Below are 14,167 nucleotides of genomic sequence, written 5' to 3' on the forward strand. Positions count from 1 at the left end.
AAATAATGTAGATAGACTTAACTCACTTTGCCTTTCTGGGAAAGTAAGCTTACTTGGTGTTATCTAAGTGTTATCACATCACTCTGAACTTTGAGGATAAGTACTTGAAAAGTGGATTAAGTGTTCAGTCAACAATTTTTTTATCGTGAAAATACTCTACAGAGGGGTTACAATTACATGGGCAAGATAATGAGTACACTTCTTTTTTATCTTTTTTATTTTTTTTATTTTTATTTTTATTGTTTGTGAACATACTGTACAGAGGGGTTACAATTACATGGGCAAGATAGTGAGTACATTTCTTATCAAGCATTGCAGCCTCCTCTTTTGTTTACCCTTCACATCCCTTCCCAGCCTCCCCCCCCCCCAATTCTCACCCACACACCAAAGTTGTAAAGTTCGTTTTCGACATGACAACTTGTACTTGAGAAACAGAATTTAACAAGTGATGCTAGTATACAACTAAACTTGAAAATTACAGTTTGTTGATCACACCAAACTGTTCTCATGTCTGGATATGGTTTTCTCAAGATGGCTGAGCACACAGTAGAGCACTCGCCTAGCAAACACAAGGTGCTGAGGTCAAGAGTTTTCAGTTCTTTAGAGAAGCATCAATTGGCAACACCAACCAAAGCAAAGAAAGCTGTTTTCATAAGAGACAGAAGCTTAACTGAAAGTCTGTGGCACCCAATGAAGCATAACTCTAAGAATTGACAAGGATGAAGGCATTTAGTTACCCAAATCGCCTTTCTTCCAAATCTACAGAACACAATGTAGGGAAACAAACAAACAAAACAAAACCGAAAAAGCACTGAGGAGCTAAGAGAGGGAGATGATCACCCAACTTCACCATGGGCACCATTGTCAAGCCAGCCTCAGTGTATATGGGTGCTAAGATAGTCTTTATGGACTCAGACCTTAGCTTTGTCTCCATAGACTCAGGATGTAGATAAGATGATGTGGGAGCAGGTTCTGGTCTACCAGTATGAACATCTTCTTATAGCCTAGGCTGCAGGCCTATCTCCCTAGGTATCAGTCCAGACCCTTCGGATTTGTGCACCAGTTCTATCTATGAGAGAGGACTGTGGTAGTTACACGGCCTGTGGAATCTGAGAGATGGTCCATCCAGAACCTTTACCACTGAGTGGTAAAGGACTGTCAAATGTCATCTGGAAAGATTAGAGAAGCATCCCTTTATTCAAATGCATATATACCAACTGAATCATGAATGATCAAGGGAAACATGATAGCACCAAAGGGAAGAAATAGAACAACAGTAATTGAATCTGAAGAACGGAGACCCTTGCCTGAAAAATAATTCAAAATAATTTTCTTAAACGAGTCCAGTAGTAATTTTTTTTTGTCATTCGTGGGGCCTGAACTCTGGGCCTGGGCACTGTCCCTCAGCTCTTCAGCTCAAGGCTAGTGCCCTACCACTTGGGCCACAGAACGACTTTCAGCTTTTTCTGCTTATGTGGTGCTGAGGAATCAAACCCAGGGCCTTATGCATGCAAGGCAAGCACTCTGCCACTGAACCACCTTCCCAACCTTCCAGTAGTAAAATTGAAAACATATAACAGCAACAACAAAAATTAAGGAAATAAACAATAATAGAAGTTCAACAGAGAGATAGAAACCACATAACCAAACCTACCAAATTCTGCAGTTAACAGATTCAATGACTGCATTTTAAAACTTCAGAGAGAGACCTTGTAATTGTTCTTTGGGTCCTCAATCACTTGAGTTACTCCCTCAACCCTCTTTTTCTTTAGTTATTTCTAAGGTAGAATTATGTATTTAAGGTCTGGGGCTAGCCTTGAACTGGTATCCTCCTACCTATAGCCTCCTGCATTGCTTGGATTACAGTTGTGGACCAGCACATGGTGCTTATTTGTTGAAAATTTTTCTCCCTAATCAAATTGGCCTCAAACTATGGTCCTCTCAATCCCTTTATCCCATGTAATATGTTTAGAGCTGTTGCCACATGACAACCACAAAGTTAAAATCTGTAACAACTACACAAAAGATAGAAAGACACGAATGAAAGTGTATTAACCAATACAAGAGAAATCAACAATTATAAAGTGAGCAAGAGAGGAATTAAAAAAACCAACAAATCTACAAAACAAAATAAAAAAACTAAGAAAATGGTGATAGTAAAGTCCTTAAATGTCAATAATTACTTAAATGAAAAGGATTCAAATTCTGCAATCAAAAACTAGCAAGTGGTGTCATATTTACCTATAATGCGATTAAATCTAGTTGAAAAAGAGTCAGAGGAATTATATAATAGCAAAGTAATTAATTGATTAGGAAGATACAGTAGTTGTCCTTATTATCAGAAATATAAAAAAGTATTAGCATAAATAAATAAAATACCCCTAGAACAATCAACTCAAATTATAAAACTTCTAGGACAATTCATACCGTCAGGTAGCAGATAGAGAAAGTGTAGCACAAAGGATGAGATCTCAAGGAAGAAATCAATGACTTCTAAGAGAAAAAACACTAATCAAGTCTTCCAGCTCAGCCTATGTGGCCCACCAAAGTCATGGAACATCACAAAATTGTTTGTTTGTTTGTTTGTTTGTTTTGCGAATCCCATCTTCCTAAGAATTAATAAAAGGGTTCCTTTCTAGCATAAGGTGGATCAACAAATAATTCTAGGAACTGTTATCTATTCCTAGAATCTTTACGTTTGCTTGACTTTGATCCAGGCCCTAGAGGTCAAGTATAATTCTATTTCCCCTAACCTTGCTTCATTACTACTCTTCTCTAACTTCAGCACTGAGGTTGGTAGTTGGCTGGATCTGGAGCTAGGAATTTCATCTGATCTTGTTGGAAATCTTCTCTGGAAGGACACAGAACTGAGCTTGATTAGTTGCCCTGACTTGCAGCTAACAATAGACAAAGAACTTCACAACACCGGTATAATCAAAACAATGTATGAAGCATGAAACTAAAAGTGAGGCAACAAAAGTTTAAACTGAGAAGTGAGATTTCATGAAACAAAAAAGTTCTTGCACATCAAAGGAGACCATGAGCAGAATGAGAGACAATTTATATAAAAGGGGCAGGTTAATAAAGTGTAGCTATGATGAGGAGTTAATATCCCCAAAGGCAGAAGAACCTCAATCCATTCAATAGCCAAAAAATCAGGAAAATATATAAAAATACAAGAAAATTTATACAGATATACCATAAAAAATAAACAGCTGCCCAAAGGAAAAAAAAAGTGGTACACACCACTATCAGGGAAATGAAAATTCCAATAAAATATTACCTCACAAAGGTTAAAATGGCTCTTACATTCAAAAAACCCACAAGTTTAAGTAAGGATGTGAAGGAAAGATAAACTTTGCCCATGTCCTTTTGCAGCATTATTCACAATATCCAAAATACAAGATCAGCCTTAATATCTTGATGAATACATAAAGAAAATATGCTCTCTTCTCCCTCACCTTCTTTTTGCTCCCTTCTTTCCTGCCCCATCCTGCTTTTAACCCACACACAGCTGTAGTAAGTACTATCATCTGATCATCTTTAGGACATTTATTAATGGTATATAGATGCCTTACTTCCACTACTCTTAGTTGTACAAGTTTGAAATCAGGCTTAATGTTTCTGTCCCTCAGGTTTACTTTACTATGAAAGGAAGTATTAGAAACTTCCACTTCAAGAAGATTTAGTATGTTATTTCAAGCAAGGCACATCCAACAGTGTCTAGCAAAAAGCAAGAATATAGTAATAATGCTTATTATACCCAGCAGCACATATTGCCTTTCTTTTTTTAATTAAATTTTTTTATTGTGAAATACTGTACAGAGGGGTTATAGTTACATGAGCAAGGTGATGAGTACATTTCTTTTATTGTGAAAATACTGTATAGAGGGGTTACAATTACATGGGCAAGATAATGACTACATTTCTTATCAAGCATTGTTGCCTCCTTCCTCCTTTGTTTCCCCTTCCTGTCCCTTCCCATCTCCCCCCATCCCCCCTTTCCCACTCCCCCTGACAAGTACATTTCTTATCCAGCATTGTTGCCTCCTCCTTTGTACAATGGCTTTTATTTTAATAGTTAATCATCCTAATAACAAAACACACAAATCTAGCATGTTCTGTCCACATGCAAAAACCAAAATCCATAAATAATAAACTTTTACAAGGTACTTTACTTTTTAAAGAGTAATTTTGAATTATTTCATTATGGAGTCAATACAGCAATGTTCTTCCTTTTGTAAAACTATATAGAGTAAAAAAATCAACAAAAATATAAAATGCTTATAACAAAGATAAGGACTAGAATCATTTGGCACATTAACCAAAGTCACAATTAAATAAATAAAGACAAAGTATAACTCTTCTCCTCATATGTGGTTACTCCTTTATTGAAGTGTCCATCTGATACAGATCAGCTCAGAAATAAAGTAGTAAAGAATAAGTGAGCCAAGACAGAAATTCCTACTTAGAAACCTTGTCAGAATCTTTAAAAACATGGACGATTGAAGTATTTTAGTTAGCATTAGCATTCTCATAAAGTTATATATTTAGAGTACTAATAGCATATGTACAATTAAATATGTACATCTTTTACCAAGTTTGTATTAATAAACAAATAGCATTCATTGACAACTTCCTATAGTCCAGTCTTTTCAGTTCTTTATTTTACTCTGGGCTTACATCTTTACATGATTATTTTACCAACTTATTTTAGAAATGAGCTCAGTGTAGTTGTGGAAGTGGGAGGGAAGGGATGGTAGGGGAAAAGCAAAGAAGGAGGCAACAGTGCTTGATAAGAAATGTACTCATTACTTTGCTCATGTAACTGTAACCCCTCTGTACAGTATTTTCACAATAAAAAACCTATTAAGAAAAAAGAATTTGCTGGATTTCTCCTTTATTAAAATGCAAACAATGGAATTGTCTCACTTGAAGTTTAGGACAGAATAACATGCATTTCTACCTGAAATTCATACCAGATAACCTTTGAGAACTTGCTAATTGAGAAACACAGATCCCACAGGTATAGGAAAATAAGACAAACAAATACCAATACAAATGCTCAAGATATCAGAGAGTAATGAACTATTATTATATTAAGGAAGTGTACCATGTTTCTGTGAATTTACTGGGTTTACCACTTAATCTCTAAATATAATTTAAACTATATATATACATGTATGTATATATATACATATATCCCATGGCCTCAAGACATTTTCAACAATTTTCATAAAGGGTGGTGGCTATCTTGCAAATTCATGTACAAGATTCGTGGGGCCTGAACTCTGGGCCTGGGTGCTGTCCCTCAGCTCTTCAGCTCAAGGCTAGCGCTCTACCACTTGAGCCACGGCGCCACTTCCGGCTCTTTTTTCCCCTGCTTATGTGGTGCTGAGGAATCGAACCCAGGGCCTCATGCATGCAAGGCAACCGCTCTACCACTGAGCTACCTTCCCAGCCCCACAAGATCTGGCTTTTAACAAAAGGTTCATTATTTCACAGTGCTTCAAACTTTAGAAATCATATTACTTTTCCTATGCTCAAGGTGAGAGATTTGAAGTTTTTATAAACTATATGTATTGCATTATTAGCTCTTAATAGGAGAGAGAGAGCTAGGCTTGAATTTAAACAAGCATGATTTCAAACTCCACATTTCTGACCCCAAAGATAGTTGTTTTTTGCTTTGTTTTGTTTTGCTTGGCAGGGAGTGGGGTGGAGTTCTTGAAGGCTATGAATCTTAAACAAATAGAAAACATCTGACTCCCATCTGTTTCCCATGGTCTATAACTAGTTTTCTTTCTCTCCTTTCCCACAAATAATATTCCATTGGCTTTACAGTTCCAGAAAGAATTCTGTAATTCTCAGGCTTGGCTCTGATTAGTTCACTGTCCTTTTGGTGGCTCAGTCACCTTGTACCTAAAATGAAAATTTATGACACACCACTTTCCATGTTCCCATCTGACTCTGTAGAGTTCATCAGAAGTTACAGAAGTGTGAAATTATATTATAGACCTGGAAATGCATTAGGATAACCATCCTAGCTCTCCTTCTGGTCTACTCTACATCTTAAATTGCATTGAAAATAAAGGCTTCTTAAAATTCAAACTGATTTCAATCCAGCAGGCATGTAAGAAGCCTGCACCTGCTGTGAGACACTAGTGTACCAAACGTGAGTCTTCTCTCTGCTCCAGAACTTTGAGACAGTTGGCTTGTGGAGGAGAGGGCTTCCTTTTGAATAAAATTGACGAGTAGTATATGCTCCTGACTTACTTCTGTATTCATATTGTACCTTTAAGTAGTACAACACTAGATAGTAGTATCCACGTAATACTAACTCCTTTTATTTTTAATGTCATTAACAAGGAGATGGATAAAATGTAAAAAAAATGTATAAGTGACTGATGGCTTACTGAAAGCAGCTGCCCTGTTACACAAGTGTTCTGGTTTGTCCCCTGATGAATCTCAGGTTGAAGACTTGGTCAATGTTCAGAGGCGGATCTTTAGAGAAGTGACTGATCTGAGAGCTCTGCCATTATCAGTGGATTAATCCATTGATGGATTCATAATTGAAAGCACTCATGGAATGTTGTAGGTAGAAACTGTGGAAGGGATCTGATTGGAAGAAATTGATTTCTGGGAGTGCGCCTTTGAAGGGTATATTTTGCACTGCACCTATTTACCCTCTCTGTTCTTCCCATCCACCATGAATTAGTAGCTTTGCTCTGCCATACCCTTTCATTTGTGATGAAACACTTTATCATGTGCCCAGCCACAATGCAGACTATCATCTTGAACTGAAATCATGATCTGTAATAAATAACCTCTCCCTTATAGTGATATGTGTTCAAGTATCTTCTCATTGGGATGGAAAGGCTAACAAAATAGGTGAGAACAGGTTTCAGTCACAAAAGACTTTGACTTAATAATCTTCACATCAGCATCTGACTACATTATATTAAGTTGTTATTGTCTATTAATGAAATGTAAGCACCTACCCATTTAAAAATACTGAAATAATTCCTAAAAAGGCTGAAATTTGGTGGGCACCAGTGGCTTATATCTGTAATTCTAGCTACTTAGGAGGCTGAGAAGTGAGAATTGTGGCTCAAAGCCAGCCCAGGCCGAAAAGTCCCTTTGAGGCTCCTATCTCTAATTAACCACTCAAAAAACAGAAGTGGGGCTGTGGCTTAAGTGCTAGAGCACTATCCTTGAGCACAAATGCTCAAGAGTCTCAGGGACAATATACAGGTCCTGAGTTCAAGCCCCACAGTGACAGAAAAAAGCAAAAAAGAAAACTAAAAAACACAAAATGCTGAAAATTTTATTTAATTGGAAATAGTTTGAGTTTATGTAATCATTAGCACCATTTTTTCAATAACATCTTTGTGTAGATATTGGCATTAAGTATCAGAATCAAGTGAAAACATCACATTTTAGACCCAACAAACAATATGCTGTCTCAGATAACTGGACTTCTAGTTAGCTTAAAATCTACAATTTTTTAGGAAAAATACAATTCCTTAAACACTGCCACCCCTCTTCATTGCTTAGAGTACAGGAGATATATTTACCACTCCATGTTTACCCTGCTTTCTCTTTCTCTCATGTAAACAGTGCAGCACAAGTTTGAACTAATAAACTAGTTCTGTGGAGGCATTTAGGGTATGAGGATTTTAAAAGAAATAATCCCAGACATAGTTGTTCTATTTTAGATCAGAATTCCTTTATATTATCTTCATAGCTTGACTCACTTTTTCTTAGTATTTGGTCAACGAGAAGACTTCAAATCCCCAGGACATTTTTAGGAAAAGAAAACAAAGAACAAGGGCAGCCTGAGCAGAGCAGAAGCTGGAGGGGCAGTGAATTAGATGACATTCTCCATTCTTTCTGATGATCTAATTTGATCATCAGTCCCAGTCAAAAGAAAGTATTTTATATATCTGACCCTAAAATAGCTCATTTCAACTTATTATCTGTGTCACTTACAATTATTTTAGCAAGAGACAAATTCATTTATTTCCCTTCAGTTATAAATAAAATACTCACTCTGAATGTGCAGACAAGTTAGTAAACAGAGATGGATTAACTAATTTCAGTCATTGGGTGAGTGGTTTCAGAGTTTTCTTTCTTATTTCTCTGTAAGTATGCAAGAAGGTTCTTGATTCAAAAGATACTGGCTAGGGGTAAAAAAGAACTAAAAAGCAGATTATCAGAGATTTGGAAATTGAGGAGTTTCCTCCCTGCCTTCCCTCCACCCGCCCCCAGAAGGACTGTCACTTGGTTTATCATGAAATGGGATCCTGGCATAGCACAAAACTGAGTAGCTGAGATGAAGCTTTACAAGTGGGTTCTTAAAGAGGCAATTTTTTTAGGGTAAAAGAGAACAGACATGCTTTGTGAAGTCCCAGATAAGCATAAATGATCATTATTGTTAACCACTTACTGGAGAGGGAAGTGTTAGGGTTCTGCCTAGACATTAATGCATATTACTTTTTATGCTCCTTAGGATCGTGATGAATTGCCTCAGAGCTTCATCTGATCTCCTCAGTCTGGCACTTTGGCTACAGGTGTGTTTGATATAACCTATTGTTTCCTTGAAAGTCTTGGTTGCTGTCTTGGTAAATCCACATTCGCTAGAAGTAGAACTGTTTACTTTTCTTGCTCACTCTTATATGTCATACGAATCCATCACAAATGAAGCAAAACACAGCAAGCTAGTCTAGGAAGGAAAACTGGACTTTACCTAGATGTTGGTGCTAATTGGCCAATTAATGTGTTACTTCAAATTGTGTTGAGGAAAAGCAAATATTTATGTCTTGCTATCTATAATCATAATACAATAAATGTTACCTTAGAGACATAAAAAAATAAGGGCATTATGACCCAGATTCTCATTTCTGACTTCCTAACATCTAAACCTTCTTCAAAAGCAAATGTAGGTATAACTGAAATTTAAAAAATGCATTTGGATGCTTTTTTTTCAGAAATACAAGTGGAATTGTGAAGAAAGAAAATGTCACCTTTTTCCTAGAAAAAGAATGCAGAGTTGCTCATGATTCTCATAAATACATTTGGCAAATCCTTCAGACTTCATACTGTACCAACTTCTCTGAAGAAGGATTTTGCAATAATACGTTCCAGAATAGACATATGTTGGATAATTCCATAGCTAAGCCAAGTCTTTTGTAGACATACAGCTAGTCTCCATAAATATGGGTTGAATTTACAGGGAATAAATCTCATTTTTTTGCAATGAAAACTTCACCTCATAAAATTAATTGAATAATTGAAATTTACACCACGGAATTTTTAAATTTATTTTATTTATTTATTTTTTGGTTCCAGTCATGGGGCCTGAACTCTGGGCTGGGCGCTGTTCCTCAGCTCCTCAGCTCAAAGCTAATGTTCTACCACTTGAGACACCGTGGAATATTTTTAAGACAATTTCTCAAGGGAAATATTTGGTAGAGCTTGTGATCGTAAATAATTACTATGATAAAGGTCATCATTTATCTCTTCTTTCATTTAAGATGCATTTCAAGATAAGAAAACTGAGGCAAAACAAAAGAATGCAAAGTCAATGATAAGGAATATTCTGGTCTGGGAAGTTGGCTCAGTGGGGAGTGCTTACCTCACATGAATGAAGCATGGGTTTGATTCCTCAGAACCACATAAGCAGAAAAAAAGCCAGAAGTGAGACTGTGGCTCAAGAGGTAGAGCACTAGCCTTTAGCTGAAGGGCTGAGGGACAGCACCCAGGCCCAGAGTTCAGGCCCCACAACCGACAAAAAATAAAGTGAAATTAAAAAAGGATATTCTGAGGGTTTCTCTTTTATTTCTAAAAAGTCAACAAGAGTTATAAGGGCCTGGGAATGATACAATGGCTTTTTAGTAGTTACTAAAGTTATGAACCTCAATTGCATGCCAAATTACTAAGTACATTGTAAGACTTCAAGATAAATATTGATATTATATCATATGAGGAATTTTAAGTAGTGTATGTAGAAAAAACTTATAGGACTCCAAACAAGGACTATGCACAAATTAATAGAAAAATTTGAACTTACAAACAGCAGTTCATTTACAGATAACTATGCTGGCTATCATCTCTTGAAAAAGACTGTATAACCTTGTAAGAATTTGATTATTACATAGTACCAAGTAAAATATGTAAGAAAACATCCATTTAGCCCATAGGGTTTAAATATAGCAAACTGTGTTAGAAGTGGCGGGGAGAATTTTAACACTCTTATCATGATAATGCTTTTAAGGTAATATAAAGTTGAAATATTTTGTTAAAAGCAGACATGGAATTCCTTTGATCAAAACAAATATAACTATGTAGCAGAATTACTTGCCTAAAAAGTGAACTATAGGTAGGACTATCTTCTTAATCTAACTCTAGATAAAGCATCAACTCTTCCTTCACATTACTAACTGCCCTTGCATGCAACAGGAGAGAGGTGGAGAAGACTGTGGGATAAGGAATTCAATGTCTTCATATTATGTGTGAAGCCAAGTTAAAAAGTTCAACACACATTGCTAAAGTTTGTTTCTGCTAGTATCAAAGGCAAGCGTAAACTATAGAACTCTAGAATTCCAAGGCAGAGCTTCTTCATGTGAAAGTGTAGTGCTATGGTGAAAAGCATCTCTAAAAGTTTCTGTTGCCTGTCTTCAGAGTCAGATAGAAAACAGAGAATTATATTTTTTCTTTGTATTTGAAAAATTAAAATAACCAACCCTTTCTCTGGCCCATCTTTTTACAATGCCTTTGATGGATTAAGAAACAATTGGAATTACTTGGCTACAAGCTAATCTGGCTTCCTTCATATTCTCTGCCTCAAAATGTCTATACTTCTGCTAAAGTTGCATTTTGTGCAAAAACATAAAAGAAGACTTGAAAAATAAATAGAATCATAATGCACACTAACGCAGAATCATAGTGCAAAATATGAAGTGCCACTAGTACAATGTTTGTCACTCATTTGACTTATGGTAGTTGGGCCTAGTGTTTACAAAAATTTGCTATGTAAACACACAACATGTATTCACCCATAATAAGTTGTTGTCGGGGCCATTTCAAGGTTCCAGGCCCCAGAAATTAGTCACCCATAGTTATGCATCATAAGTATTAATTACATGAAGTAATTGTAAACTGCTTATAGTCATTGTCTCCACTCTGAGACATGTATTCAATGATTCAGGAGAACAAACACTTCTGAAGTAAGTTAATTGTCCTTGGAATATTTTGAGTTGAAATAGAATTGTATACTACCCTAACTTCTTGTCTAAGATCCTCCCATGATCTCACATTGATCCTAATTTGAGAAATACCAGAGCTTTTGGATTCAGTCAGATTATAAAGTTATGTAATTGTGAACTCTTTCAGTTCAATATTCTGCCGTATGTAGGAATTCCCTAGATGGTACATTTACAATATTCAAGTTTTTGTTAAAAAGTAAAGCCAACAATCTACACCAGAAATAACTACTGAAAAAAGAAATATTGATCATAGAAAGGAGAATGGTTACATAAATATTTATTTGAATGAGCAAATTTCCTATCCCAGAATTTATACATAATAGGTACAATAACATCAAGTATGAAAATGTTAACATTGATTCAACACACTTGTGATTTGTTGTTTAAAAAGTTTTTCTGAGCAATAAAATTTTCAGAAATCTGTTAGTGTGAGTCAAAACAACAAGAAAACCCAATATTCTATGAAGAGCATTTTAAATAAAACAAGTAACAAGTGCTAAAGTGTGAGAATAACTTGATCTGACTACAGACCTATATAGAATCTTCGTGACTGAATCCAGTCAGAATTTTGAGAGAAAAAAGGGAGACAATGCAAAGTCCCTAGAAAAGAATCCTAAAAGTAGTAAGAACACAAAACTATACCAAGCATGGGGTAAGAGCAAAAGTAAAGTTTTCCAAGGAAGTTATAGAACCTATCCAACGAATACAAGCCAACTTCTGGAATTCTCTAACAATTTTTTTCTACAGAAAACACACACACACACACACACACACACACACACACACACACACACACACACAGACACACACACACACAATCGAGCAAACAAAAACACATGTGAGGGAAGAAATTTTGCTTTGGGGAAGGTTACCAGCCAGTGGAGTCACATTCGGGGACAAACGTCATCCAATCTCTCTGTCTTCAAAGCTCAGAGCTTTCCAAGTCTATTCTCACAAGGGGTTTACACTGCAATGCACTCGGATAGTCTTACAAGAAATACACTACATCAGTTCCTGAAATCATGAATTCGGTTTTTCCTAAGCAGCTCAAGAACAATGTCATTTGGGATGAAGATTGAAGATTTATTGTTATTATTCTTATTCTTAAAAGGAAGCCATTCTTTAACTTCACCAAGTTCCCCACATCACTGGATACTCCTACGTAACTGAAAGCCCGCAGAGTCGGGAGAGTAAGATTCCCACTGACCTTTTTGCTGCTTAAAGGACTGAATGGAGCCTGAATGGTGAACCATTTTTCCTCTGCGCGTCCCTTGCAGGGTTAGGGAGCTCTGTCCAAGAGAGAGGAGGAGACTTTCTGAGACGTGCCTAAGACTCCAAGAAATCCCGGAGCATCCGCGCAGCGCTCTGCAATCTGACACCTGCTTTAGCCAACACTCATCTCCAAAGGCTGTGCACCGCCAGTCTCGTTGTTATGACAACCCGAGAGGGCGGTCCAGCGTCCGACTCCCCTTAGTGGCTACTTCTGGAATAACCCCATATCTCGGGTGCATTCTGTGCCGCAGTGAGGGTGGGCGTTGCTTGGGACTGGCTGGACGGGAGAGAAGCCTACATACATTCAAGTGCTACTTATATACACTCTTTTTTTTTCAAGCTTCCGAGGTTTATCACATCCGGTATCCAGCATTAATTTCCTAAAAGTTTGTCTGTAAATATGTGCACTTTTAAAGGAGAGTAAAATTGACTTTTGCTCTGGGGAAAATGTAATGGCACATACAGAGACTTTAAAAAAATTTTTCTCTTAAAATTACATATTGGGAGGGCCAAAATGTCTTAGACTAGATAAGTTATGTTGATATCTAGCACATTGCATTTAAAAAAATCTCTTCTTCAGTACTATAGCTCTCTAAGATACTGAACCTTTCCTTATCTACTAACAGGAACTGAAATGGTTACAGTGTGCTCCCCCTAAAAGTCCTATACAGTAGAGAAAATATTATTATTATATTATTATTATTACATTAAAAAAGAGACACAGAGCTCAAAAAATTCACATGAAAACACCTTATTTGAAAGTGAAGGTGCCTAAAACCCAGAGACATGAAATGACCTTGGGAAGTTGATGCTGCAGTTGCCAAACTTGGCCCCAGCAACAGCTCAACACTTTTTCAATACAATAGCTTTTCCCTCTTGATTACTGCTTCCAGATTCAAACCCCTAAACTGCTCTTTGACATATATTACTGATCAGAAATACAACAGAAAAGTATGTTACTACCTGAGTTTGAAAGTTTATTGAATTAGAATAGAATCAGGATCATAAAATCAGAAGACAAAGACAAAACAAAACAAAAACAGGACATTTCAAAATGTCCAAAACTTGAAATAGACAGACTCCTTTTAAATATTCTTTGATTTCATTTCTGTGATATGATACAAAGACAGTAACAGGAATATAGCCTTGAAAATCAGATGTTCTAGTTATTTGTACCGGCATGAAAACTGGAAACTGAGAACTGCAATTTTGAATCATCTCTCATGGTTTCTTGTAAGTGGTCTAGGTTTAGCTAGGTGGGTTTCACTCAGGGTATCATCGGAATGTTCAATAAATGTCCATGAAGTCTTCTGAAGCAAGACACAGGAGAGGGGGGGGGAAGGAGACATCAAATTCTACTTTCAGGAAAAGGAACAGCCAAGAATGTGCTAGTCTAACATGAAATAATATTGAATACTCATCATTAGCTCTTTATACAGCACTGAAAAATGCATGTTTACAAAGAATGAACTTGGTGTGCTTACATGCAAATGAAGATCTAGACTATAGTTCTCAGCAGCTTTCTCCATACTCATTACATATATACTTTAAAAATGAGCATATTGAAAGCAAGCCAACCAAATGACTTAGCAACTATTTTTATTTGGTTTTATTCATTTAAAATTCAAATT

At 36.4% G+C, this 14,167-nt stretch overlaps 1 protein-coding gene across 1 annotated transcript in view; it reads right to left on the reverse strand.

Annotated features, from left to right (window-relative positions):
- Ano3 (anoctamin 3) overlaps positions 1-12,653 on the reverse strand; it is a 203,189-nt gene extending 190,536 nt beyond the window's left edge. The window contains exon 1 of the mRNA XM_070032709.1: positions 12,472-12,653. Within this exon, the coding sequence (XP_069888810.1) occupies positions 12,472-12,517 (46 nt within the window). The 5' untranslated portion in view covers positions 12,518-12,653. The remainder of the gene's footprint in view (positions 1-12,471) is intronic.
- Positions 12,654-14,167: the final 1,514 nt, after the last annotated feature.

Source organism: Dipodomys merriami, unplaced genomic scaffold (assembly GCF_024711535.1).
Source record: "Dipodomys merriami isolate MVZ:Mamm:240054 unplaced genomic scaffold, mDipMer1.0.p SCAF_21, whole genome shotgun sequence".
Lineage (NCBI taxonomy): Eukaryota > Metazoa > Chordata > Mammalia > Rodentia > Heteromyidae > Dipodomys > Dipodomys merriami.